General features: G+C 51.0%; 9 protein-coding genes across 9 annotated transcripts; 2 read left to right on the top strand and 7 right to left on the bottom strand.

Annotated features, from left to right (window-relative positions):
- Window positions 1–917: 917 nt before the first annotated feature.
- On the top strand, window positions 918–2,144 carry COCMIDRAFT_109427 (uncharacterized protein; the record flags this gene model as incomplete). Its single annotated transcript, XM_007695093.1, has 1 exon — window positions 918–2,144. One exon carries the CDS (start codon window positions 918–920, stop codon window positions 2,142–2,144), a length of 1,227 nt encoding a protein of 408 aa, XP_007693283.1.
- A 257-nt stretch (window positions 2,145–2,401) lies between these two features.
- COCMIDRAFT_109418 (uncharacterized protein) lies at window positions 2,402–4,332 on the bottom strand (the record flags this gene model as incomplete). Its single annotated transcript, XM_007695092.1, has 2 exons — window positions 2,402–4,040; window positions 4,259–4,332. 2 exons carry the CDS (start codon window positions 4,330–4,332, stop codon window positions 2,402–2,404), a joined length of 1,713 nt encoding a protein of 570 aa, XP_007693282.1.
- Window positions 4,333–5,001: 669 nt separating this feature from the next.
- Window positions 5,002–6,618, bottom strand: COCMIDRAFT_109415 (uncharacterized protein; the record flags this gene model as incomplete). Its single annotated transcript, XM_007695091.1, has 1 exon — window positions 5,002–6,618. The coding sequence occupies one exon, from the start codon at window positions 6,616–6,618 to the stop codon at window positions 5,002–5,004; it is 1,617 nt and encodes a 538-aa protein (XP_007693281.1).
- A 1,072-nt stretch (window positions 6,619–7,690) lies between these two features.
- Window positions 7,691–8,786, bottom strand: COCMIDRAFT_109413 (uncharacterized protein; the record flags this gene model as incomplete). The annotated part of the gene is made up of 3 exons (XM_007695090.1): window positions 7,691–8,044; window positions 8,096–8,564; window positions 8,638–8,786. 3 exons carry the CDS (start codon window positions 8,784–8,786, stop codon window positions 7,691–7,693), a joined length of 972 nt encoding a protein of 323 aa, XP_007693280.1.
- A 1,645-nt stretch (window positions 8,787–10,431) lies between these two features.
- COCMIDRAFT_109424 (uncharacterized protein) lies at window positions 10,432–11,105 on the bottom strand (the record flags this gene model as incomplete). The annotated part of the gene is made up of 2 exons (XM_007695089.1): window positions 10,432–10,884; window positions 10,941–11,105. 2 exons carry the CDS (start codon window positions 11,103–11,105, stop codon window positions 10,432–10,434), a joined length of 618 nt encoding a protein of 205 aa, XP_007693279.1.
- Window positions 11,106–12,844: 1,739 nt separating this feature from the next.
- Window positions 12,845–13,453, bottom strand: COCMIDRAFT_109429 (uncharacterized protein; the record flags this gene model as incomplete). Its single annotated transcript, XM_007695088.1, has 1 exon — window positions 12,845–13,453. A coding segment is annotated over one exon (609 nt), but the record flags the coding sequence as incomplete, so codon positions are not given.
- A 1,015-nt stretch (window positions 13,454–14,468) lies between these two features.
- Window positions 14,469–17,726, bottom strand: COCMIDRAFT_9880 (uncharacterized protein; the record flags this gene model as incomplete). Its single annotated transcript, XM_007695087.1, has 1 exon — window positions 14,469–17,726. The coding sequence occupies one exon, from the start codon at window positions 17,724–17,726 to the stop codon at window positions 14,469–14,471; it is 3,258 nt and encodes a 1,085-aa protein (XP_007693277.1).
- A 2,705-nt stretch (window positions 17,727–20,431) lies between these two features.
- Window positions 20,432–20,916, bottom strand: COCMIDRAFT_30820 (uncharacterized protein; the record flags this gene model as incomplete). Its single annotated transcript, XM_007695086.1, has 2 exons — window positions 20,432–20,477; window positions 20,564–20,916. 2 exons carry the CDS (start codon window positions 20,914–20,916, stop codon window positions 20,432–20,434), a joined length of 399 nt encoding a protein of 132 aa, XP_007693276.1.
- Window positions 20,917–22,170: 1,254 nt separating this feature from the next.
- COCMIDRAFT_9878 (uncharacterized protein) lies at window positions 22,171–23,049 on the top strand (the record flags this gene model as incomplete). The annotated part of the gene is made up of 5 exons (XM_007695085.1): window positions 22,171–22,234; window positions 22,282–22,413; window positions 22,461–22,591; window positions 22,640–22,773; window positions 22,824–23,049. 5 exons carry the CDS (start codon window positions 22,171–22,173, stop codon window positions 23,047–23,049), a joined length of 687 nt encoding a protein of 228 aa, XP_007693275.1.
- Between the last annotated feature and the right edge of the window lie 275 nt (window positions 23,050–23,324).

Here is a 23,324-nt window from a genome sequence, read left to right as displayed (position 1 = left end):
CGCGATGATCATTACCTTCTGACGTGGACGTCCCTAGGCCTTCAGCCATCTCGTCATTTGTCAAGGAGAGAATCCTTCTTGTTACTTGTAACACTGGTGCAGCCAGATCTATAAGCATATGTATAGGCAGCCAGCCTAGCTAGACCTATAAGTATACATCTAAGTAGCTAGTTTAGCTTAAAACGCTTTGTTACTTTGTATTCTCTACTAGTGTTTCTTTTAGTAGATTCAGATTTTGATTTTTATCATCGTTAGTTCTAGTCTTAACGGGTTTGAATTGCGACCTTTGGGCCGAAATCGCCACCCGTAGTTGCGGCTCTGGGCACGGCCCATAGGTAAACATCACTCGAGCAGAACAACACGTGAGCCGACAGATGACTTTTGCTTTTGTCTAACAAAGAGTCATCTTCTGTGACAGCTTGGCGTCCACAAACACCAGCTGGTAATGTATGATTGGACATTGTGAACATGTGCCTGGGAGGGTGACCCGCCTCGTCGCGTGAGGCTGCCGGCCCGCCACCGTGACTCGCCCGCGCAGGCCACCTGCTTGTTTCACCGCCGGCATCCCCACACGTCCCATTCGACAAGAGTCGATCGTCCCTCCACAAGCCGCATTGCCCAGGACAACGTCGACTTCGACGCCGACTTTTGGGTACACTTTTCATCGCACGTGCTTTAAGATGAATGGTCCTCTGTTCCCATAGATTTGACACGCTGTTCCCACGGTACACTACGTCTGGCATTGCATAGCTAGTTACGCCTACATACTTGCACCCACCACATCGTTACCATATTCTACTTGAACCTTGACATCGTCTACATCACCACTTCTGCTTTCCTACTCTCCAAGCATCTCAATATTACAATACACCATTTACGAATCACGCAGCTGCATTGAGCTTCCCTGCCTACACGTCATGGACACGCCAGACAGCACTTACAGTGGCTTCTTGTCCTTGCCCACTGAGATACGATGTCAGATCTACGATTATTTGCTTGCTGAATCATACGCCATTACTATCAGCGCCGCATACACGACTTTCCATGGTACTCGGATACAAGATCGCGCTCGCAAGACCGAGATCCCGGGTTTGCCACTTCATCTCGCTCCGATAGCACGACGCGGCCATGTCGCATCCCTCCTCTCCGTCGCGATACCTCCAAAGATCGACCTTGAAGATGGACAAATGGACAATGTTGCAGACGAGAATCTGGGGCTCTCAGCTCCATTGGCACTGTCATTGACCTCTCATCTGGTCAATGATGAGCTGAGGGATTGCATGCGGAGGCGAAAGCATATGTTGGATGCGCGAGCTGAGTACGATGACGACGGTGTTCTTCTGGACGATGAAGAGAACGCCGAAGGCATATCACTCCATGTATCATACCCATACGGAGTTCTGGTCTTGAAGAGCCAGTATCCGTACTTGCTAAAGCAAGCGCGGAGAGTCTACGTTTCTGGCTACTACACGCCTCTTCTCGAAGAAGAGCCAACTGTCCCAGATCCTAGCGATAGTGAGCATTTGACACCATCAAGCAGCCTTGCAATACCTTCTTTCAACACGCCAGTATCGGGCCCTACGACGAGCTTTATAGCTACACCCAGCAATTCCGCAAGACGGCCTCCCCGCCACGGCGCAAATAGAAGCCCCTCTCGTCCACGCCTCCGCATGGGCGCACCACTCCCATGCCAATCACGCCACAATACACACATCTATACAGCTTTCCCCGTATTTTCCAAATCTACTGCAACACACGCTCCAGTTGCCCTCGCACATCTCGTATCTACCATAATGCCTAAAACCCTTGGGTCACTTACAAAATTCACGGCGCGTATCCTCTTTCCGGGGGAGAATACGTATAGCTGCGTTTGGGGTGACGACAACAGCCCCGTCACTCACATCCTGCGCAGCATCTGCGGCGGCAAGATTGATATGAAAGTGTTGAGGTGTAACTTGGGCACGGGGCTTAAGTTGACGGCAAGGCCGAAACCATGGAGTCGTATCGTGAGTACGAGTTGGGTCAATTGGAAGAGGGGAGATCTTCCAGCAGAGGGCGGCCCCAATGTTGCAAGAAGGGCAAGTGGGTCATTGAGCGTGCTTGATTTGGACGATTTTTTGACGAGCGTTCCATACGATGCGTGATGAGGATTCCATGGCACATGCTAGCCCTTGAGCGAATCCATCAACTCGTTATGTTTATGACTTGTACTATACATTACAACGTACGCCTATGGCTGCGCTTAACCAGGAAGCTAGTGATCTACTGAACAATCTACAGGCGAATCTTCCTTTGACATGGGATAAGAATATGCGTTTCATTGTGTATTGTGTGGCTTTTGGATATCTTATTGATAGTATAGCTTGCAGATGCACAGAACATTTCCAATCGCGGGATGTAATCACCAGGTAAACCACTTGACAGTACCTGGCACCCCCACAGCCAAATCTCCTGCATCCGAAAACCCAACTCTTACTTTTCGATCCTCGTCGTCAGGATACGTCAGCCAAAAAGAGATGATGCGCAGGTGCTTCGGAACCTCCACATCACCCACTGCATCGTTACTGAAAATGTTCAGTTCCGCTCTCGTACGTTCCTGCTCGAGCGACAAAGCCTCATCCGCTATCCAACCGGCGACCATGCCATCCCAGAAGCCTTCTCTTCGAGGATGGCTCAGCATCAACCCGACAGCACGCCGCCGTAGTGCCTGGCAGGAAGCAGGCGCTCGAATAGCTATGAACCACAATGCCGCCGTCGGCCCCATTGAAGTCATAAAAACCGGCGTAGACTTATTCCCCGGCACAACCAACAACTGATCACACAGATCAAAGATGCTGGCAAACAATGCCGCCTCGTCAAACGGCGTCGTGAATGGCTCCTTAGCATGCTGGAACGCAGCCAAGCAAGGGAATCTCGCCACGATATCCGCCCGGGGCAACCGCAGCAAATACTCCATCTGGCACTGCATCAGCTCAAGCGCAATAAGCGGCTGTGTAAACTCGTCACGTCGACTCCCCCTCTCCGCCTCCCCCCACAACTTCTTCATTACCACCGCCCCAGCATGAAACCTCTCCACCAGCTCCCTCAACTCCACTCCAACCTGCTCCTCTTCCCCCGGCCCCCTCAGAAACGTCTTTTGGTTAAACGCATGGATATGGCTAAGCAAACACTCCATATGCCTCAGCACCCCTTGCAAGCTCGCCATACTCAGCTTCTTGCACGCCTCCAACGCCTGACCTCCAGACTTGACTTTCGGTTTCTTCACCCAGCTCCTCGACTGCGCAGACGGCATAATAGCCCGTATCTGCGCGTCCAGCGCTACGAAAATTGTGCGAAGCGATTCCAGCTCTACAGCGTGCTCCGTGACTGCTGTCTCCCCTGCATCATCCATCTCGTTCAGCATGCGAATCCCACTCCTTAAATGCTCGACAGCGTGTTTCTGGTAGCCTTGGAGACAGCACATGCTGCTGAAGAGAATCGCACATGTCATCAAGGTCATTTTGTCTTTCCCCGACGTCTTCGAATCCCCCGCTCCAGATTTCTCTAGGAGGACTTTGATAGCCCGGTTGGACTGGAGGAAGGCGAATTGCAGGTGCTGGTGCGCCATTGCGCTCTCCCGAATATGCGAGTGCGAGCCTTCGTGGAAGCGCCGGTACATGGCACCTAGGGCGATGACGCAGTGCTGGATTGCGGGTTCGCGGTGCGCGGCTTGGAGCACTTCGCGTTGCCAAAAGGGGGAGTCGAGGAAGCCGCGGAGTTTGGGGATAGCGTGGGATGTGAAGAAGGAGAAACTGGATTTTTCTTCGGTGGTGGAGAAGGGGAGAGCCGGGGCGAGGGGGAGGGGGACTGCGGGGTGACTGCGGAGGGTGCGAGGGGTAGATCCTGAGCAGAATGATGACAGGAGATTTTGAGCTTCTGCGGGTGACGAGGTGATGGGTTTTGGTGAGCGGAAGTTTGAGTCGTAGCCGTCGCAGGTGCGGCCGGTGGAGGTGCAGCGGGTACAGTGAGGTTTTTGCTCGTCGCATTTTATACGGCGAATTCTGTGGATCTGTTAGCATACCTTCGTCCAAGTCTCACTTTAAATCTTCTCTTGGAAATTTCCTCTGCATTTCCGTATTCGACAGGACAATTGCTGCTTGGACAGAATATATCGAGTCCTTGGCCATAGAACTGTGTCATGAACCCACCCCATCATACTACCAAAATCAACCACATCCATCTCTCTCCACCTTCTCCATACAAAATCTCGATAACTTACTTGCACGTCTTACATCCCGACCTTGCCTTGGGCTTCCAAGCCCTCTGTCGCGGTTTTCCCGCCACCAGTTCCATTTTCCAGATCTTGCAAGCAGCTACTACTTGTCGTTCAACCAGAAACAACGAAATCGACTCTTAGCAAGCAGGTCCAAACGTATACAGCAAAAGGCAGAAGTTTTACGATGAAAGCGACGATAAAAGTACCAAGTATGCTAAATAGCACTACTATGAATGTTCGACACGAGGCCAACTTTTTGAGGCTCGCACCTGCATGATGTAGCGTTGCGGCGCAGGGGTGGCTGGGGGCCGTTAGGCATCCATTATAATTGGTTGTTTGGACCCCCGGGGGTTTTATTTTGAGATCTGCCTAATAGAGTGGTCTATGATGCGCGGTTGGACAGGGTACGTGATCCTACCGATGGCACTGGAACTTGGGGTTGGGGTTTTCGGAGGGTCGTCGGGGTGTGATGGTTAGGTAGTGGATATGTTGGGTTTGGGGGCGAATTGTTGGTTGTTACACTTAATTGTTGGAGAATGAGACATTGTTGGAAAGGAACTATGGCCTTGTTGTATGAATATGAATTAATGTGATCTATGCAAGTGCCTTGCGATGTGAATGGAAAGAAAGCGGGGCTAGGAATACTGCGGTGGGACATCCATCCTCAGCCACAGATCCATCTACCTAGGGCTATTAATCTAAACGCCTGCGCCACTTTCCGACCCTCAAAATAGCAAATACATCGCTCATAGCTTGCGCCAAAGATCCCGTAGATATCCTGCTTTACCCCCTTGCTCGCTGTGTGGCTCGCCATGTACATACACATCTCTCGCATCAAGATCCTTTCTCCTGCCCGAGTCCAAATCAATCTCTTCACTCCTCCAGAACTGCGTCTTGAACACTACCTTGTAGCCGACGTAGATGATTGCAAATACTGGAATCATAATGTAAGCATCGACAAAGTTCCCAGCATTAAATGGGCTCAAAGTGGTCCAGCCTTGAACAAGAGTGAGAAAGATGTTGGCGAAAAGTCCAAAGTAGGCATTCCAGGGATAGAGAAAGGATTTGAATGGTAGAGCGTCTGGAGTCCGGCCTTGAGCTTTCCAGGCTTTTCGGAAGCGAATGTGGGTAAAGGAGATGGCGCCCCAAACGAGAAAGGTGGAAACACCACTCAGGTTGACAATATAGGAATATGCCTTTCCTCCTCCCGTGCTGACGTTCATCATGGAAATGGCTCCGATTAGGTTTGTGAAAACAATGGCGTAGATTGGTACGCCGCGGCTGTTTGTTTTTCCAAGAAATTTCGGCGCCATTTTCTGTTGTGCCATGAAAAGTATAGTCCGAGATCCGATATAAATCGAGCTGTTCGCCGCGCTCAGGACGGTGATGAAGATGAAAGCATTGATAAGATGCACTCCTCCTTCCCAGCCAGCATTCTGCAGCGCGATGGTCATCGGACTCTTCAACGCACGACTGCTTCCATTCGCGAGTCCATCTGCATTCGAAGGGCAAGTGAGGCCAAAGAAGAATGCCACTCCCATGTAGACAAACAGAATGCGCCAGATGACCTGTCGAATTGCGAGAGGAACCGCCACAGATGGGTTTCTTGTCTCGGTTGCCGCAACAGCAACAGCTTCCACACCCGCGTAAAACGTCGAAGCAAAAACAAAGACAGTTGCTACTCCGCGAAATCCATTCACCCAAGGACCAGGGTCGTGCCAGTATCGAAAGCCAATCGCCTCCTTTTGCCCAATTAGTCCTCCCGATGCGTAAATGATGGCGAAAAGGAAGTAAGTGCACAGCCCAACAAGTTTGACCAGCGCAAGCCAAAACTCCGCTTCTCCAAACGATTCGACGCCGAGCATCTGGAAGCCCAAGAATGCAAACCAGAAGATGAGAAAGTAGCCCCATAGCGGCACCTGCGGGCCCCAGAATACCATAATCGACGAAATGACGTTGTACTCGTTCGCCAGCACGCACGCCCACACCAACCAGTACTGCCATCCCACCGCAACCCCAAAAGCCTTGTCCACGAAGCGCTCAGAAAGCGTAACAAACGCTCCACCCGTCGGATACAGCGTCGTCATCTCGCCCAGCGACTGCGTAATGCTAAACGCGATAATACCAATGATGCCGAATCCGATGAGCAGCGACGCTGGACCTCCTTGAGCAAGCGCACCTCCCGTTCCAACCAAGATACCGGGACCGATGATTCCAGCCAGAGCCATCATGCTCAAATGACGGGTTTTGAGTCCGCGCTTGACACCGCTTGGATCCATTCGCTGGAAATCACCATCTTCGTTGTTGTAGCTTGCGGCCGGTGAGGCGGGGCCCGCTGCGGCTTTGGAGTCGAAGAGGGCCATGACGTACAAGCCTGACGGCGGTCGTTGTGAAATATATTTCAACTAAGAGAGCAAAAAGCTCAAGAAAAGCATACTATGTACATGATTGCCGTAGAAGGATCCATGTTTATATAAGCGCATTATTTTTCTAGACTTGACTTGGCGGAAAGTTGACTGGGGGCGAATGACAGGCGGCTGGGGTCTTGGTGTGCATGTTGCGATTTTCACGGCTGATTGCGCGATAAGAGGGAAGACAATCGTTTTTTTGTGGCGGTACTGCAGGGACCGGTTGTTGGCTTGTTTAACGCCGATACTGTCGTATCTTAAAATTAGTGATTGGTGAAGATTCTGCGGAGAGAAAGAAATGCCAGTTGCTCATGGAGGATGGCGACATTTGCTATCGAGCAAGGTGGGTGGACGATGGATTGGGGTGGTGGGGAAAGTGGGCGGAAACGATAGGTTCGGTCTGAAGAGGGTTTAGCGGAAGGCTACAACTTGGCGCCACTTCTCCATGCGAAGCTTGTGATGTGGATTTTGCTATCATTTTGCTGTCATAGGCTGGCTGAAATCCCGCGTTCTAGATTTGCAAACTCCGCGGGCTCTATATCCAGAGTTTCAGCTTCAGAGTTTGCAATGACTCGGGTGTGGGCACGGCAGGTTCGGACCTTCCTGTCCACTTGGATGTCACTGGCACACCCTCAGTTTGCCATCACATGGCCGTCAGCCACAGAAAAAGCCTAAGAATCTTTTCCTTAGTTCCATACAGAATGATTCTTGTGCATTTTCTTCTCACATTTACTCTGGTCTTGGCGAGACAGGGGCTCGTGAGCTAATCGTTACGTCTCACAACTGTTGATACTGCTCCAAGTTGTATAATATACGAGTATAGGAAGTAGTCCACTCATTATCTCTTATCACACAATAGAACACTCAAGAACAGCAATATTCATAAAAATCGTAATATTTAAACACTCGTTACACTACTATACATATTTTTTCTAATATATCGTCGTTAAACACTGATCCAGTCAGTGCTATAGAAAAGGCTCCAGGCGTCTAGCCCGTCCTCCAACATTCATCGAACCAAGCGACTTTAGGGCAGGCGGCCAATTTCCATACGCTTCTTGAGCCTGTAGGCAAGAGCACGCTTCTTGGCCGCAGTGCTCTGGGTGAAGGCAACAGAGCCACCAAAGGGACCAGCAGCTGCACCGTTGCGGACACGCATGACACAGACATTGTTGACACCAGCAACAGTCGCATCGCAAGTCATACCGGCAGGCATCTGGACCTTCATCTCGAACTCGGTGTTGGTTGCCAGAGAAATGCCCTGGACACCCAGACCAGGGACGTCCTGAGTGACAGTGGCAGGCTGCATGGCAGCTTCATCAGTGCCACCAGATGTACCGTCGACATCTGCTGTGAAAGGACCCGCGCCATCTTGGTTAATCTAAAGGCTGTTAGGAAGTTTGTCATCGAGCTGAGCACCAAAGCAACTTACCTGACGAAGCGTCATAGTAACCGTCCCATCATCCGCACATGTCGGCAGACCCCCCGTCGCTCCCGCTCCAGTAGCAGCAGCAACCCTTGCCTCAGGCGGCCCATTAACCTTATCACCACCACCTCCAAACAACCCGGCAATTCCAGTTGCACCACCGCCTGCACCACCGCCCGCGGCAGCACCACCCTTTCCACCTCCCAGTCCCCCTAGAAGGTTGCTGAGGAACTGGCGCTTCCGCTGCGTGCCTGCACCTGCATTCTGTGCATTCTGGGGGATATCATCTTCAACCCCGACACTCCCCGATGCGCCCTGGTTTGCCGGCGGCGCAGCCCCGGACCCCATGAACGCGCCGACCATGACTGCAGCATCGACGTTGCCGTTGCCTTGCGTCCGGCCCAGGGGACCAGTTTTGCCGCTTGCGATTTCGCGGTCGCGGATGATGGCTGTGTCGGCTTGGGAACCGCATCCACTATTTGCTATGTTAGCCTTCTTCTTTCACGCCTGACCTGTAAGGGGGAGGGGGAAGGATGTATGGGGCTTACTTGGAGGAGCAATCACGTGGTGTTCCGTCTTGGATTGTCAAACCAGGCATGGTCACGCCATTTGCGCCTTTGACTTCGGTGACGACGCCGTGGGCGGAGATGGTGGTTGCGGCTGTGAGGGCGAGGAGGAGGGTGTGTGGGAAGTACATCTTTGCTTCTCTTGTAGTTCGAATAGATATAAAAGTTTAGTTGGGGAGGGAGGCGAGATCAACTCGGTTTGTCTATCCCAGATATGCGGATAGAAAGAAAGATATAAAGGGATATATATATGTAGGAATATATATAAGAAAGCGCCAGGCTAAGAAGAATCGTAGAGTGATCGACACAAGGCAAGATTGTGCTGCGGATACCTTTGACTCGACGTTTCCCTCCGCTCTTCTTATACAAATCCTTCCTTCACAAATTCACGAACAAGATATGTCATACAGAGGTAGGCGTAGATCATTCATTCGCACCGCATTCTGCATTCGGCCTCATAGCCGCCATGCCCTGCGACTTGCCAGGGAAACCTTAAGTCTCCACTCACCGCACCCGACGTCCCTATCGAGTAACAAAAATCGACATCAGGCATTGCGGCGCCTGTGTCGTGAGGCGTGTTTGGTCTGAGGCTTTGCGCTTGTGTTGGCCGCTTCCCAGCGGGGCGGGAAGAGGGGGTCCAAAACATGGGCTTGGCGTGTAAATCACTGTGGCGGAGTGGTGATTAGCTAGATGGGCCTGCGGGAATGTTCTGAGGATCCCAGGCGCCAAGGCGTGCGAGTGATGGTTTTTCATGCGTGAGGTTTTGAGATATGCGAAACAGGGAGACAGAGAGGGGGGGACGGGACGGGAGTAGTTTGTTCATAGTAAAATCGCTATTAGGTGATTGCTGTCACGTAGTTGTTCAGTAGCAACTTGATTATTCATATGTCAAAGAATTATAGTAAAAGAACGACGGAATCCGGGAAGAAGAATATCGTACACCTGTCTACGCTGTCAAACCCATCAGCGTGTAGTCTACAAAAACCCACCGCATCAAGCTAGCCTAGTCTCGCGCCTAACCCGTTTCATCATCACGACCATCACCAACCATCCAACACCCAACGCCACACTCACACACATACAACCTCCCAAACACATTGCCCGACCAATCCCAACCCCAAATCATCGCAAATCCCTAAAAATAAACTTTTTCAAAAAGATGCAGCCCCTTGTCAGGTGTTTTGTCACCAAGGAGCAGAGAAACCCCATTCCACAGCGCGGTTGTCGCAGTCCCCGTGTCGCCACTAGCGTTTCATCAAACAAGAACAAGGTCGATCTTCAAACTTGTTGTGCCTTGGTTTTCTTCCCAGACCCTCACTTTCGAATACCTTAGACTCCGTTTTCTGTTTAATGCATGCAATGTGTCTCCGGCCCGCTCCTGAGGGCTTTGCTTACAAAGGGCCCCCCCCCACTGTGACCCGAGAACGTGGAGTAGAGATGTGACGGTGGTGGGTATTTAGTGTTTAGTCATTGCAGAGAGGCGAGATCGAAGTGGGGGAGTTTTGTGACTTAGCCTGGGTGTTCGGGGGACGAGGACGAAATGGGGAAGGAGACGCGATGTTTTTTTTTGAAATCGATTTTTGAATGTGTCAAACGTGGAAGTTTGGAGTTTGGTCTTAGGAGGGTAATGTATAGGGCCAGTGGGTTCTTTTGGCGATTTTGACATCTTCATGCACTTGCCCGTATACTGGCGCTTCGGATAGGTATTGCTCATACTATTGCTTGCAACTGCTAATGAGACATGTGTGACTTAGGGATCCTTGGGACTTTGATTCTTCACATGGCGCCCAAAGAAAGAAATAATTGGAGTGTAGCGACGGCGATGGCTTCGCTTCCGAGCACGAAACTCGCTATGGAGAAACCGTCTTGCAGGCTTTTCTTGCATATACCCCATACGAGCCCAAACGTGCCTGCAGATGCAATGCCGGAAAATAGAACGAGACAGATGCGCTGTAGATCCATGTCTTGTTCGAGATGCACGCCCCATCCCGTGTAGAGGTCGGGATCTACGCCCGGGGTTGGGCGCTCCCCGATACGTTTTGGGAACTGCCTAAGACAAATATCGTCTTGGAAGCAATCCTTAGGCGAACTGAAGCGATGCATGAGAAAGTCACTACCCAATGCCGGCGTACGGTCTGGTTTGCGAGGATCACATGTGTAGTGCTTGACAATCTCCGGTGGCATATCAGAGACGAGGCCATCGACTTCTTCGCGAGCGTGTAGAGTAAACTAGGTAGGACCTGTGAGCTTGAAACAACACCTATTTTTTGCATTGGGAATCTTACCTTGACAAAGCTCATTCGTTGTACGGTCTGGAAGCTGAATTGGCGGTAGGCCCACCGAAACTTTGAGTGGTACTCACGGCGTAACGCTTCGAAGAGCTCGCGATCTCGAGTGATTGTTGAAACACGGAGGTCATGACGGTTCGTTAAGAATCTCTTGACCTTCATGCATAAGAGGATGAAGTCTTCTGGTATGTTGATATTGGTGCTGTTCACTCGAGTGCTAGTTGTTGAAGACGAGGAGTGCCGGTGCTGTCCTCCTGATGTTGCCTGAGAAGCTGTGGAGAGACCTGTCGAAGTATGAAGTGGCTCGTTGGAATTGCTGGGATCGACATTTACACTCGAGTTTGATGGCAAACTCCCATTCGTTGGCCCATTAGTCGCTTTAGAGGAGGGACTTTTGTTGTGTACCGCGTCTGAGAGTCGAGGATCCATAGCTGGTAGCGACAGAGATCTCCATTTTTCGATACCCAGCCATGCAAGAATGCAAAATAGAATCCAAGTGCATATGTTTGCAATGGACATCCGAAGTCTCTCAAAAATGGTTTGTGAAGAAGGTGGGTTGGACTGAGATAGATTACATGCTTCCAAAGAAGCTCTTATACCATGTTCTTGAAACGTTTCCAGGAGTTCACGTACCGCACCGGGCCGATGCTCAATGTAGTAGTCAAGTCCCCGATGTCCGCATTTCTTTTTCAAGTTAGCGAAGCGTATGAATAAGCCGTCCAAATCACTCACACATTTCCAAGATAATCGGTAGCGCTTGTCTACCATAGCTGCGGCCTGCGGCTTTTCAGTCTTGTTCCCAACTTGGACGTTCGCCTTCGTCTTTCTCTGAATGATGTCTTTGCCAAAGTTGCTGCGTGCAAGATCTACTCGGCTCGGGAGAACGAAATGACCTGGGTTTGCACTGCTATTATCGTTCCGCTGCACCTCTTTTTCTTGCGTTGCTGGCATTATGTATACCGCCCTCAAAGGTACGTTGGCCAGATGGGGGTGCACCTTGCTCCAATACTCGTTATCGCCCATATAACATGCGCCAGTAAGAGTATAGTATTGCTGTGCGCCCAAAGGCTGGGTAGACAATGGATGGAACGCCCGGAGAGTCAAGAGTGCCGAGTGCTCGGGTACAAAGAAGATCGCTTTGTCGTCGTTAGATGGTTAAAGGGCCTGTGGGAAAATTGAGTTATTCACTCACCATCCTTTTTCTGTGCGCCAGGCGAAGCCAGCCCTAACCTTGATAGATGAGCTGTTTTGAACAGCCGGTGACCGCGCGTGGCCCTTTTCATCTGTTCGATAAGACCGCCATATGTGTTGTATGCTTCAGATCGACAAGATGGGTTCAGGTCCTGTTCAGATTGAGAGTAGGCCCTGTCTAAAAGGCTGGAGAGATTCTTCAAGGTATTTCGAGAAACCGAACCTTTGCCGCTGTGCTTGAGCATTGTCAAAAGCTCTTCAACACCACCTAAAGCGATCCAAGCCTTAGGAAATGGCCCGTTATCGTACTGCTCCGCTTTGTCGATATGACTAACATCTTCGATGTAGTCAATCAAAAGAGCTTTTACTTTGAGAGCAGCACTTGCATCGGGTGTAAGTATTGTACTAATACTCCGTTTCAATAGCGGTAACTTCAACGCCTCAATGTAGTCCCGGACAAGCAAAGCAAGAGAACTAGCTGGCATGTCATATCGTCCCAGCTTGAACGAGATCTTTCCCTGCAGCATCAACTCTCTGCACAACTGGGGATCTTTACGGAAAAACTTTTTCCAAAGTCTGAGTGGTTTGACCAACATTTTGAGTGCTGATACATGAGGGAGACGGCCATTACGTATGAGCCAGAGGACAGAGCCGGGACGCTGGAGGGCCTTTAGAAATGGCCGATAAGCCTCCTCTTCTACTTTGTTCACTTCACCTGTCCACGCAATGGCTTTCGTAGCGCGTTTGTAGATTTGGGGGAACAGCTGAGTATGTGTAATTCTTTCAGGCATCTTGACGCAAATGGCATCGATCCACAGCCGCCTCTCTTCATGCGTATGGCGCAACCAGAGAAGTGCACGTTGCAGATGAAAAGGGATTAAGACAACTTTAAACCCTATGACCATGAATTCCATAGGGTGAGAAGGGAATTTGGTGTTGAACATTGCCTCGTACCCATTTTGGTCAGCCTTGCCGCTGGTGTCGCTACCATTGTCGAGATCGTAAATCTCGAACCGTCCTTGTAGCGGCGCTGTTCTGTCTTTGGATGGGTAGAGAACCAGAATTCGGATCTCGTTCGCTTTTAAAGGAGGGTAACCGCGGAGCAAATCTAGTACTCCAGAAGGCTTCCAACGAGAACGTTCCTGGGACTTTGCATCGCCGATGTTGACGACAAGCTTGAGGCACCAATTTGTGAAGCACGAAATAGCAATCCAAAGTAAGAATTCTTTGGATGTAGTTGTTATGTAGTAGGGAAGAAGTAGGAAAGAAAGGGCTGCTAGCACTGCTGTGCAGTTCTCCCTAAATGAGTTAGAGCTCATGATGGTTGCGAGATGCGTCAAGAAAACAGAGAACCAGGTGCGTGTTTATAACTTCAGCAGTTGCTACCTAGCCGACACGCCGCAGGCTCAGCTCTCGCAAATCCCCATTCGAAGCGCGCGCCACAGCGTCCTCAATCAGTCGAGTGATAATCGTAAGGCATCCTCAGCCTTGCCCCTCATTTCGGCGGGGGCTGATTGCCACAGCCACAGCCTCCGTGACACTGTATAACCGGGTTCTTGGGGTGATGGCAATGCCTTTTGTAGCGCGATGGAAGCATATAATTACAATAACAAAAAAACCAATTGCTATAGAAAGTCGACTGTTACTATCCCAATAAGCTGAATACCATTCCGCCCCCCCCCCCCCCCCTCGCCAAGGCGCTGAGACCCGAACACCCACCATGCAGCAGACATAAACGCCTAGAGGAAGCATTTCACGCACTGAAAGCAAGTAAAATCATACCTTTTATTCGCAACAGAAAAACCACCCCGACATGCGAGGTCAACTTATATCCAAAAAGGAACTACATACCATTATCCCCACGCTAAGCCTCTAGACACAAGCATTCACCACGCAGCATCCACAACCACCCAATGCAAACCATGTAGTACGTGATAAGAAGTAACCCACGACTTTTCTTCTTTCATTCAGAAAGATTCATAGAAAAAAAAAGAACGAGCGAACTCTTCTCTAATGAATCCCGCCGCCCGGGCATTAGTCCCATTAAAAAAAAACAACAACACCCAACCCAAAAAAACTTCCCCCCATAAATACTCCACCCTCTGTCTTCTCTGGTATCTAAATCGCACGCGCACACACATACCCAGATCCCCCCCAGTATCAAAGTTAGAGAACAAAAAAAAAGAGTAAAAACAAAAAAGGGGTTTGTTGCCAAGATCATCGTTTTCGTTCCCGGCCAAAATACACAAAAAAAAATCTCAAAAAAAAATAAATAGTACAACGAATGAATGTTTCCAAATACAAAGAAAGAAAAGGGCAGGGTCGCAAAATCATTCAAGCCCCAGATCCCGTTCCCCTCCTCCCACCTAAACCCGGTCTCGCAGCACCAGCAGTAGCACCACCACCAACACTACCCCTGTGCCTTCCCATCCCCGTACCACCCCCACCACTCGCAACCGTAACCCCATGCATAAGATCCAAATCCACCGGCGTCCCCGCTCCCAACGCAAATCCGTACGCCTCGGGCCCTTGACCTGCAAACACCGCATCATCGCCTAGACTCTGCTGCGGGGGTGGATCCACGTTAAAGGGGACAAAGTAACTGCTCATGGGGTCGAAAAAGTTACTCGTAGGTCCGAGGCCGAGGGCGTCGAGGTTCCAGTATGCGTTGTGGAAGTCGGATGCTAGGTCGGGAAAGGGGGACAGGTTTGCGGTGTGGGCGGAGGAGTCGAGTTGGTGGGCGTGCGAGGGGTGGATTATTGAGGGGGAGGTGTTGAGGAGGGGGAGGGAGGAGTGTTGGGGTTGGTGGTGTGATGTGAAGTCTGCGAGGAATTGTTGGGATGAGGATTGTTGTTGTTGTTGCTGTTGCTGCTGTTGCTGCTGGTGTTGGACGAAGAGGTTTACGGAGTCGTAGCCGGCGGCCATGGCGCTGCGAATGTCGTCTTGGGTGAACATGTTGACGGGTTCTAGGTGCTGTTGGGCTTGCATGTGCGCAACGGAATTTTGCTGAGAATGACCGTTGTGGTGTTGATACCGGGGTTCGGGTTTCGACATTGACTTTGTTCTGTTTTTCCGCGCTTGCTTGCGGTGGTGCTCGATCTTTGACGGTGGGGATAACGAGGCGAAGAATTCCTCCACACTCTGCAGGTCGCTCCTATGTCCCAGGACCGCATCGGTGCCTGGCTCGGTCTGGTTCGATTCAGCCGCATCTTCGTAATCCGTCTTTGAAACGCCGTGGGGGTATCTGTCGAACCAATCTCCATATTGGAAGATCCTACCCTTGTTTTCACCACTAGTGTCGGGCCCTTTAAGCTGCGCATCGGCGTGTTGTCGGTACAACTCTTTGAGATTTTCTGCAATGTAGTGAAACATGCCCCAGTACTTCTTCATCTTTGTCAGATACTTGACGTTATACGCAAGGTACTTTTTCGATTGTGCTTCCAGCTTTGGGTTTTTCGAGAAGACTCCATGGACATGGACAGTAGAAGAAAAGAAGGCCGAATATCCTGCAAATGGGGCGAAAACGTTATGGTCCATGGCTTCGTTAATGAGAATTGATATTTGGTTCGCGGCGTCGAGTGCAGCGCGAGCGGATTCTGTGAGAAAGTCATGTGGCATGTCCTTAGGGGGCCTACTTCCTGCGGTTGAAGGCAATGCAAACCGATGCATGAAAAGCATAATTTGCTGCCATAATATGTGAAGGTAGAGGAAAGAGTTGGCGGTCTTCCCAATGGCATGGCTCTTGAGGTTTTCGGGGGTGTACACGAGCATCTCGGGCAATGCGGCCTTGAAATCCTTGGCTTCCTTTTTGATAGCGTGGAATGTGGACCCCGGAGACCACATAGTCTCGGATTCGCGTTCTCTGCCACCCAAATTCATGTACTTGATCAGCTTTCCCCATGTGCAGACCAGTCGAATGGTATATGCAGAAACACCCATGTTATCGCGGGGATTCGAAAGCTGGCCGCTGTCAGGTGGGACGGGATTTGGCACGTTGCCCTCGAGATTCTCCGTTGGCGCATGTATCTCGTGTATGTAAAGGTGCTCTTTGACTGGTAATTGCACTTCAATGTATTGCTCGTGGACGAAAAGTGGTCTGTCGGAACCAGAAGAGTTGAAACGATCCATCAAGAAGCAAGACCACATTGTCCGCCGCCGGATTTCTCTGTCTGTAGCGCTCAGAGGTTTCCTGTCGGCTTCGCTGACCAGCGGGTCGTATTCATTTTCCTTGTGTAATTGCAGTGCGTATGCCATTCTTTGCGCCATGCCGCCGAACATCCAACTCCGACCACCCTGACATGTGCCAAATTCATGCAATCCAAGCAACAAGTAAACTATGAGAATTGTTATGTTAGGCGTATCGTATCGTTTTAGCGCAATCTCACGCGCTCGTACTGCCCAATTGTCACCTCGCAGAAAACACGGTTCTGTCCGTAATTGCGGGTGGTTTGAAAACCGGGCTGAAATGGCACACATGGCTAGAATCAGTACAGGCGGGACTTTGCCTGTTGCCAGCTTCCGCATGAAACTGGGCTTGTGAAGAAGGGGATAGCTTTGGCCGTAGACATAGTCAAAATAGACCTCTGCCAAATGCTCCTGCATCTCTTTTGATGGCAAGCTCTCGGCACCTTCTGTGAGGAGCTTGCTTTCATCTGATTCCTTGGTCTGGGTTGTTGAGTTGGCTGTGTTTGGGTCTGTGCCTCTTGCTTTTGACCACTCATCGAGTTCGTTGCCAAAGGCCTCTTCTGCGGCGCGTTTCTTCGTGGTGGGTGTTTTGGGTGGGGCGCCGGGGATAGCGGGCTTAACGACGGATCTGCCTACATTGGCGACTGAAGGCAGGCTTTCTTTTGGTATGAGTTTGATGACACGATCTTCCATGCGCTTCAGCCTCTTGTCCAGCATGGCCATATAATCAGTTCTTGGCGCGGCTTTTCGCGTCGTGACCTTGTACACACATGGTATCCTGCTGCGCAAGCAGTGCTTGCACGCCGGCTTTTCGCCAGAGCAGCGAATCTTCTTTCTCCGGCAGGCAATGCAAGCTAGCGGCAGCCTCTTTCTTTCCTTGCCGGCCTTTGTCTTCATCTCGCTCCACAGTGGCGGATCCTGGACATCATCTTTACTCCGTCTCGACGTGGTCGAATGGTCTGTGCCATTGATGCTGTTAGCTGAGGCGTCTTTCAAAACATCTCCCATGGCAAACATGTTCATGGCTTGCGCGCTCTCCGGGCTCGTATGGTTCCCGTCGTGAGCCGGGCTTCCGCCAATGCTCATTCTGGTTGGGTGAACGCTGCTGCCGGCACCGCTCATACCCGCGTCGCTCATGTTGCCAACACTGCCTCTGTGGTCGGCGTAGCCAGGCTCGATTTTTGGCTGCAGACCGTCAAAATTAGAGGCATATGACTGGCCCTGGGCGAAGGCCATGTCATAGTCGGCAAGCGAGGCCATCATGTTTGCAGGGCTGGTGCCGACATTGTTTGGAGAGGCTCGGTAATCAGACAGGCCATAGTCAGTCAACATGAGGGAATCGTCGGTGTCGTAGGGCGGGTGCGAAGGGGCGGCTATCGAGGTTGCGGTGGCGCTCGAGTCGGCCATGACTGTCTCGACGAACGGGTTGCGCTCGTGTCTACCTGGATGGCTATGTCGCAAGGCAATGCCGAGGCAATGTCACATTAGTGTTCCAAACTTGAGCCGAGCAAGTCATGTGAGCGTGTTGATTGCAGGGCAGAGAAGCATGGCAGAGATGCAAAGTGGCGCGGTGTTCCAGACGGTTTGGGCGTGCGTGTGCTGTGTGCTGTGCCTTGGGGGCTCGGAGCACCGGACGAGAGAGATGCTTGGGAGCAAATGGGAGAGGCTCCGATTTCTCCACAGGATAGTCACGGCGCTTTGGAGCCAAAAGGCAGTGGGGCGCTAGCTGGTATATCAAAGCGCAGGCTGTGTACTTATGTGGGGACGAGAAATGAACGTCAGCACCGCGACGCAGACATTTACAAGGCCAAAGTCACAGCCAACGCAGGCGGCTTTGGCGCGAGCAGAAAAGGTTGGCTGAGGGTGGTCGAGGAGGTGCACGATGACGGCGAGCAATGTAATGGGCAAGGCCAGCGGGTTAGCATTAGCAGCGAAAAAGGGCGGGTTGGTGCTTGGTGCTTGGTGCAGGCTTGTCTGACGCTGGGCCGGTACTGCTATGTGTACTCTACTATTACTAGGTACACAGTGGTCGCTGCGTTCGGTCCCATGGCGCCGCGCACTCCCGTCGAGATTCGCACAGCTTGGCCAGCCCGCTCCTTGCCTGTTGAGGCTGGCATGGAGACGCCATCAGGCTGCTTCTGGTCGATTAGAATCGCGTGGCGGCAGGTTTGGGTTGGGATGGGATACAAGCGACGGCGATGCGGTGGGCTTCCCCACATGGACTCGCTCTCGCTCTGGACAGGGCCTGATTACTCAGGCATCACCAAGCACAAAAGCACACAAGGTCGCCTCCCGCCCCCTGCCTAGGCGCACGCACCAGACGATCATTGGCAATCGCTTTTAGGCAATCCTATCACTCGGGCAGTCTGCACGAGATAGTAGTAGGTACGGAATACCGAGTAAGTACTGCAAGTGCTGTAAGTACCTACTATACTGCTTACACCCTACACACTCGATACGTGCGTACTGCATAGATTGCCCTGGCCCGCTTGACACTCCCACTCCCACTCCCACTCCCACTCTTTCACCACCATGCATCCTCCTGTCATGCACGCACATACGCACAGTCGATCCTCTTTGCACGTCACGTCCGACGCCCCATGTTTTCCCTTGAACGTCATCAAGCCCCGTTTCACCTTGCCTGACACAGACATGCTGAACTCTAAACCCGCACAGAAGCTGAATGATTCTAGCATCACCGGATAGGCCCGTCTACCTTACCATACCCCCCCTTCCAAAGACGAAAATCAGACCACGACTCGGTGGCTTTTGCGACAAAAGTCAGTCCGTTGCAAAGAAACGGGCGGGACCCCATGATGCGCCCACACACCGGTTTCGCCCTGCCTTGTCCTCCTCTCACTCGTTTTTTTTCCTGCGGGGCTGAACGCTAGTCCTCCTCCTACTGGGCCCGCCACTATGCCCAACCCCAACCCCAATGCCAACCAGCCAGCCAGCCAGCCCGCACGCACGCACGCACGCCGCCGCCAGCCCACCACTAACCCCTACCCCTCCCATTCGCAGTCAAAACCCAAAGAACCTCAATAAAGGCCACGTGAGGTACGCAGCCACATTAAACCCCATTTCACCCTTTTCTTCCCCGCAAACGCTCTTGCCTTATTTTCCGATTCGACCGAACCACTAGCCATTTACCCTTTTTGCCAACGCATGCGCATGTTGAAAAACCCCATTGTTTTTCCTTTCTTTTCCCCTTCGCACATGTGCATGCCCACCACCACCATCACCATCCAACGGCCCGATACTTGGCACCTTCCCACGTTGGCCACGTGCAAATACACGACTATCGCCTTTTCCTTTACCTTGATCTTGATTTCCTATAGGACAAGCCAGCGTAGTCGTTATCTAATTTCCCCTCCCCCCCGGTCTTAAAAGGATGAGAGGGGTAAAGAGCGAAAACCGGGTTAGTTTGTGTAACCATTTACTTTTGGTCTTTTGCGTCGTGTGGGGTCAACTGGGAAAGACCCGGTGTACATACGTGCGTACGTACGTAGTAGATAAGCCGTAAGTATGGATGCATTTGCGACCCCACTCTGACGTTGGATAAAAAAGAAAGAGGGTAAGGACAATGGTAAGCTACGCACTGTTAGGGCTACGTTACCTTTTTTTTTCTTCTTCTCTTTTGCGAATATTGTAAGCGTTGTCTGATCCGTTTGTCTGCTGTGTTGCGATGCAATGTATATGTCTGTAGACTGGAATTGCTATTCCAGTAGCCTTTTCCCCCGGAGCATCTGAGCGCACCACCAAGTTTAACAGGAGCTAGTTGTACGCCGTTATTCCCGCAGGTGGTGATAATCTTCTGCACGCGCACGCACGCTCCAAAGCAATCATGTAGTCAGTGCGGTAGCATGGAAGATGACGCCCAGACTAAGCTTATTCTCATCAATTCATTGCTTGTTCGTTAGCCCTACGCAAATTTAGATATATATATAACCAGAAGAGGACCGATAGGCAATCGGTGACTGTTTTGTAAGGAAAGGAGAGAAAGGCAGGGTACAGAACCTGGCCAAGTGCGAGGCGAACAATTTGCAGACATATACCCCACATGAGACTGCTACAACTACTAGTGATCCAACTTCTTCGCGAAGGCATCAAAGTTATGCCATGCCTCCGCCGGGATATTTTCCATACGCACTATATGGACTGTAGGAAGATTGTTGTCAGCATAGAGAACCCACACAAAAGCCCTTGTATCTCTTGACCGAAAAGAAAAGGAGAGGTAGACTTACTCATACTTCTGGTATGTCACCTTATTGGCGGCATGCTCAGTCGCTGCTTCTGCCATAGAAACAGCCATATCCTGCTTCTCCATCATGTCCGCATCCATGGCCATGTCTTCTGACATACTCATGCCCATGTGGCGCTTGGTCATGTTCGCCTCTTCCATTATTGCAGCTTCCATCTTTGTGGCTTCAGCCTCGGCAGGGTAGTCGCCGTATTTTGTGTAGTATTCGCCGTAGCTCGCGTAGTCCTGCACCACGGGCTGCATTATCTCGCGCTTCACTGGGTTGGACATGCTTTTTCCCAGCGGGGCGGCGACTGCAAGGCCGACTAGGCATGCAAGAAAGGATGCAGGATGCATGGTGAGGAGTTCTTGGAAGACTAGGGGTTTGGAAACGCCAAGTAGTGACTGTTTGCTCAAAACTGCTGATTGTATGAGTTGATGATGCTGCGAATCCGATATGGGAATGGTCCTTTTGTATACAATCTTGTCTACTTTGTCCTTGACAAGATTTCCGACATGCACGCTAGCAATCGAGATGCAGCATTAGGTTCCATCCGTTCAGCACCCTGCAGCACTGGCTCAATTCTACAGTTAGCTCCCAATGCCGCATGCTGTAAGACATGCAAACTTACAGTAGGAATGTTACCTGGTGCTATCTTGGGTCTGCGCTATCGTCAAGTTGACCCATTGTATTCAAATAACGCATTCCAGGACCTCAAGGCGGTGTGTCTGTGGCACATGTAAAACATAGATTTCCTGTTCTGAATTGTGGGGCTTGTTGTTTGCACGATGAGGGCCTTAGAATATGAATGGTTTTGTGTCCCGTTGTCATCTTTGTCCCAAGGCTGAGATGGTGCACCGAGACCAGTCTATACGGTGGTACTCGTTGCAATATTGTCCATACAGTAAACCAGGTAGTGTACTGGGATCAATATATCGCAAACAAAGAAGTATGAGTGTATGCAGGTGATTGTGTACATGCATGCAGGCTGTTCAACAGCGCTGTACGACAGTGACAGGTCGGATCCTGGATACATGTTGAAAGTAGCCCTAGGATAATTAGCGCCAAGCGATATCACCTCTAGAGTCAGATCAGGTGGTGTTAACAATGTGGTCATGTTGCCTCTTGTATCTGCGTACCAACGTGTTCGACATTTTTGACATCTGTCGCTGTACTACCGCTTGTCGTACACAACTGGACCTGTGGTACTGATTGATTTGTACAGTTAGTAGTGATCGGGCACAGATGGGACATGACGGCGTTTGACTTGACCGTGTATGCTCTTGCTGGAGATAATCTGGGTCTTATGAGTGCCGCGCTGCTGTCAAGAATACTCTGCTTCCCTTTGCTCCGGCTCATCTTCGAGGCAAATTCATGCCATATCCAAAATGCTGAAAGTATTTAACCGTCAGCCTAAACATGACTGCCTGCATCGGCGGGACTCAGAGAGCCAAGATAGCGACAGCTTGCTGCCACTCCCTTCTTCGGGTTCGCCACCCCTCAAACCCTCTGCTTTGTACCGTCCAAGTCGCGACATTCGGGTCGCTGTAAGGGTGTATGTGCTGTGCACTATCGTATACGTGGGCGCGACGTTATGGATGGCTTTCCATATGAACCGAACGACCTCGGTCGTCAATGCTGACGAGTTTTGCATTCACCACATCTCGCAATACTGTAAGCCTGGATGAACGAAGATTGGTGGCAGCTGATGACCTTGGCAGCACCCGTCGTCAGAGATGTGAAGCCGAATTGGCATGTGCAGTTGTTCAACGGAAGCTTCTTGCACAAGAATGCTTATCGGCAGTCGGCAGGGCCAGAAGTCGATGCGGCGTGGGATGCACTAGGTATCAACTGTAAGTGTCGTTGGTATACTGATGACTTGCGTTGACTGTTGTCCGAGATCGAAGTATAGTGATTCCCGAGGCCGAGGCGGAGCGAACTGGACTGCGTCATGATCAGGTGCAGATTAGTCAGGAGTACGGTGGTGGCTTCCCAGCCAACGTCGAGGGCCTACATCACCTGCATTGTCTTGTAAGTGCCAACTTTGTGTGCAAATAAACTGATATTGACTGCTGGAAGGATCTCCTTCGCAAGACGCTGCATTGGAACTACAACTACTATCTGTCACAAAAGCAGGGCGCATTTGTGAATAGCGAGTACATTGTGCGGGTGCATGCCACTCACTGCTTGGACACTATCAGACAGGTCCTCATGTGAGTTTCGGGTGACTCATCAGCCATACAGCGACTAACGAACCGGGCAGGTGCAACCCGGACGTAGGCGTGCTGGGTCAGGTGTGGTGGCAACCTGACAGCGAGCCAGAGCCAATGCCGTTTGTCGACTTCAACACGAAGCACCGATGTCGCGACTATGAGGCTATACGGAAATGGGCAGAGGCGCACCAGCTGCCGCCCGAGACAGAGGTGGATATGGAGAAGTTCTATCAGAGGCCGAAGGCAGGGGACACGGTCTTGGGCAAGATTCCATGAAGTCATGGCGGGTGCTGGGCAGGTCAGCCAGAGGGGCGGATTGGGTTGTTAGATAATGGATTCATTAGCTAACCATACTGTACCTAGTCAGTGTGTTTAATAGTTTAGCTAATACAACACTCTACTAAAATACGCGCCTAGTAAAAAATAAAGCTTTTAACTACTACTAAGATATTATTGTGTTACAAGTAACAAGAAAGATTCTCTCCTTGACAAATAACGAGATGGCTGAAGGCCTAGGGACGTCCACGTCAGAAGGTAATGATCAACGCGGG

This window comes from Bipolaris oryzae (assembly GCF_000523455.1).
Source record: "Bipolaris oryzae ATCC 44560 unplaced genomic scaffold scaffold_269, whole genome shotgun sequence".
NCBI classification, from domain to species: Eukaryota; Fungi; Ascomycota; class Dothideomycetes; order Pleosporales; family Pleosporaceae; genus Bipolaris; species Bipolaris oryzae.
The sequence above is the reverse complement of the archived record's forward strand: the minus strand, read 5'-3'. Positions and strand labels throughout refer to the sequence as shown.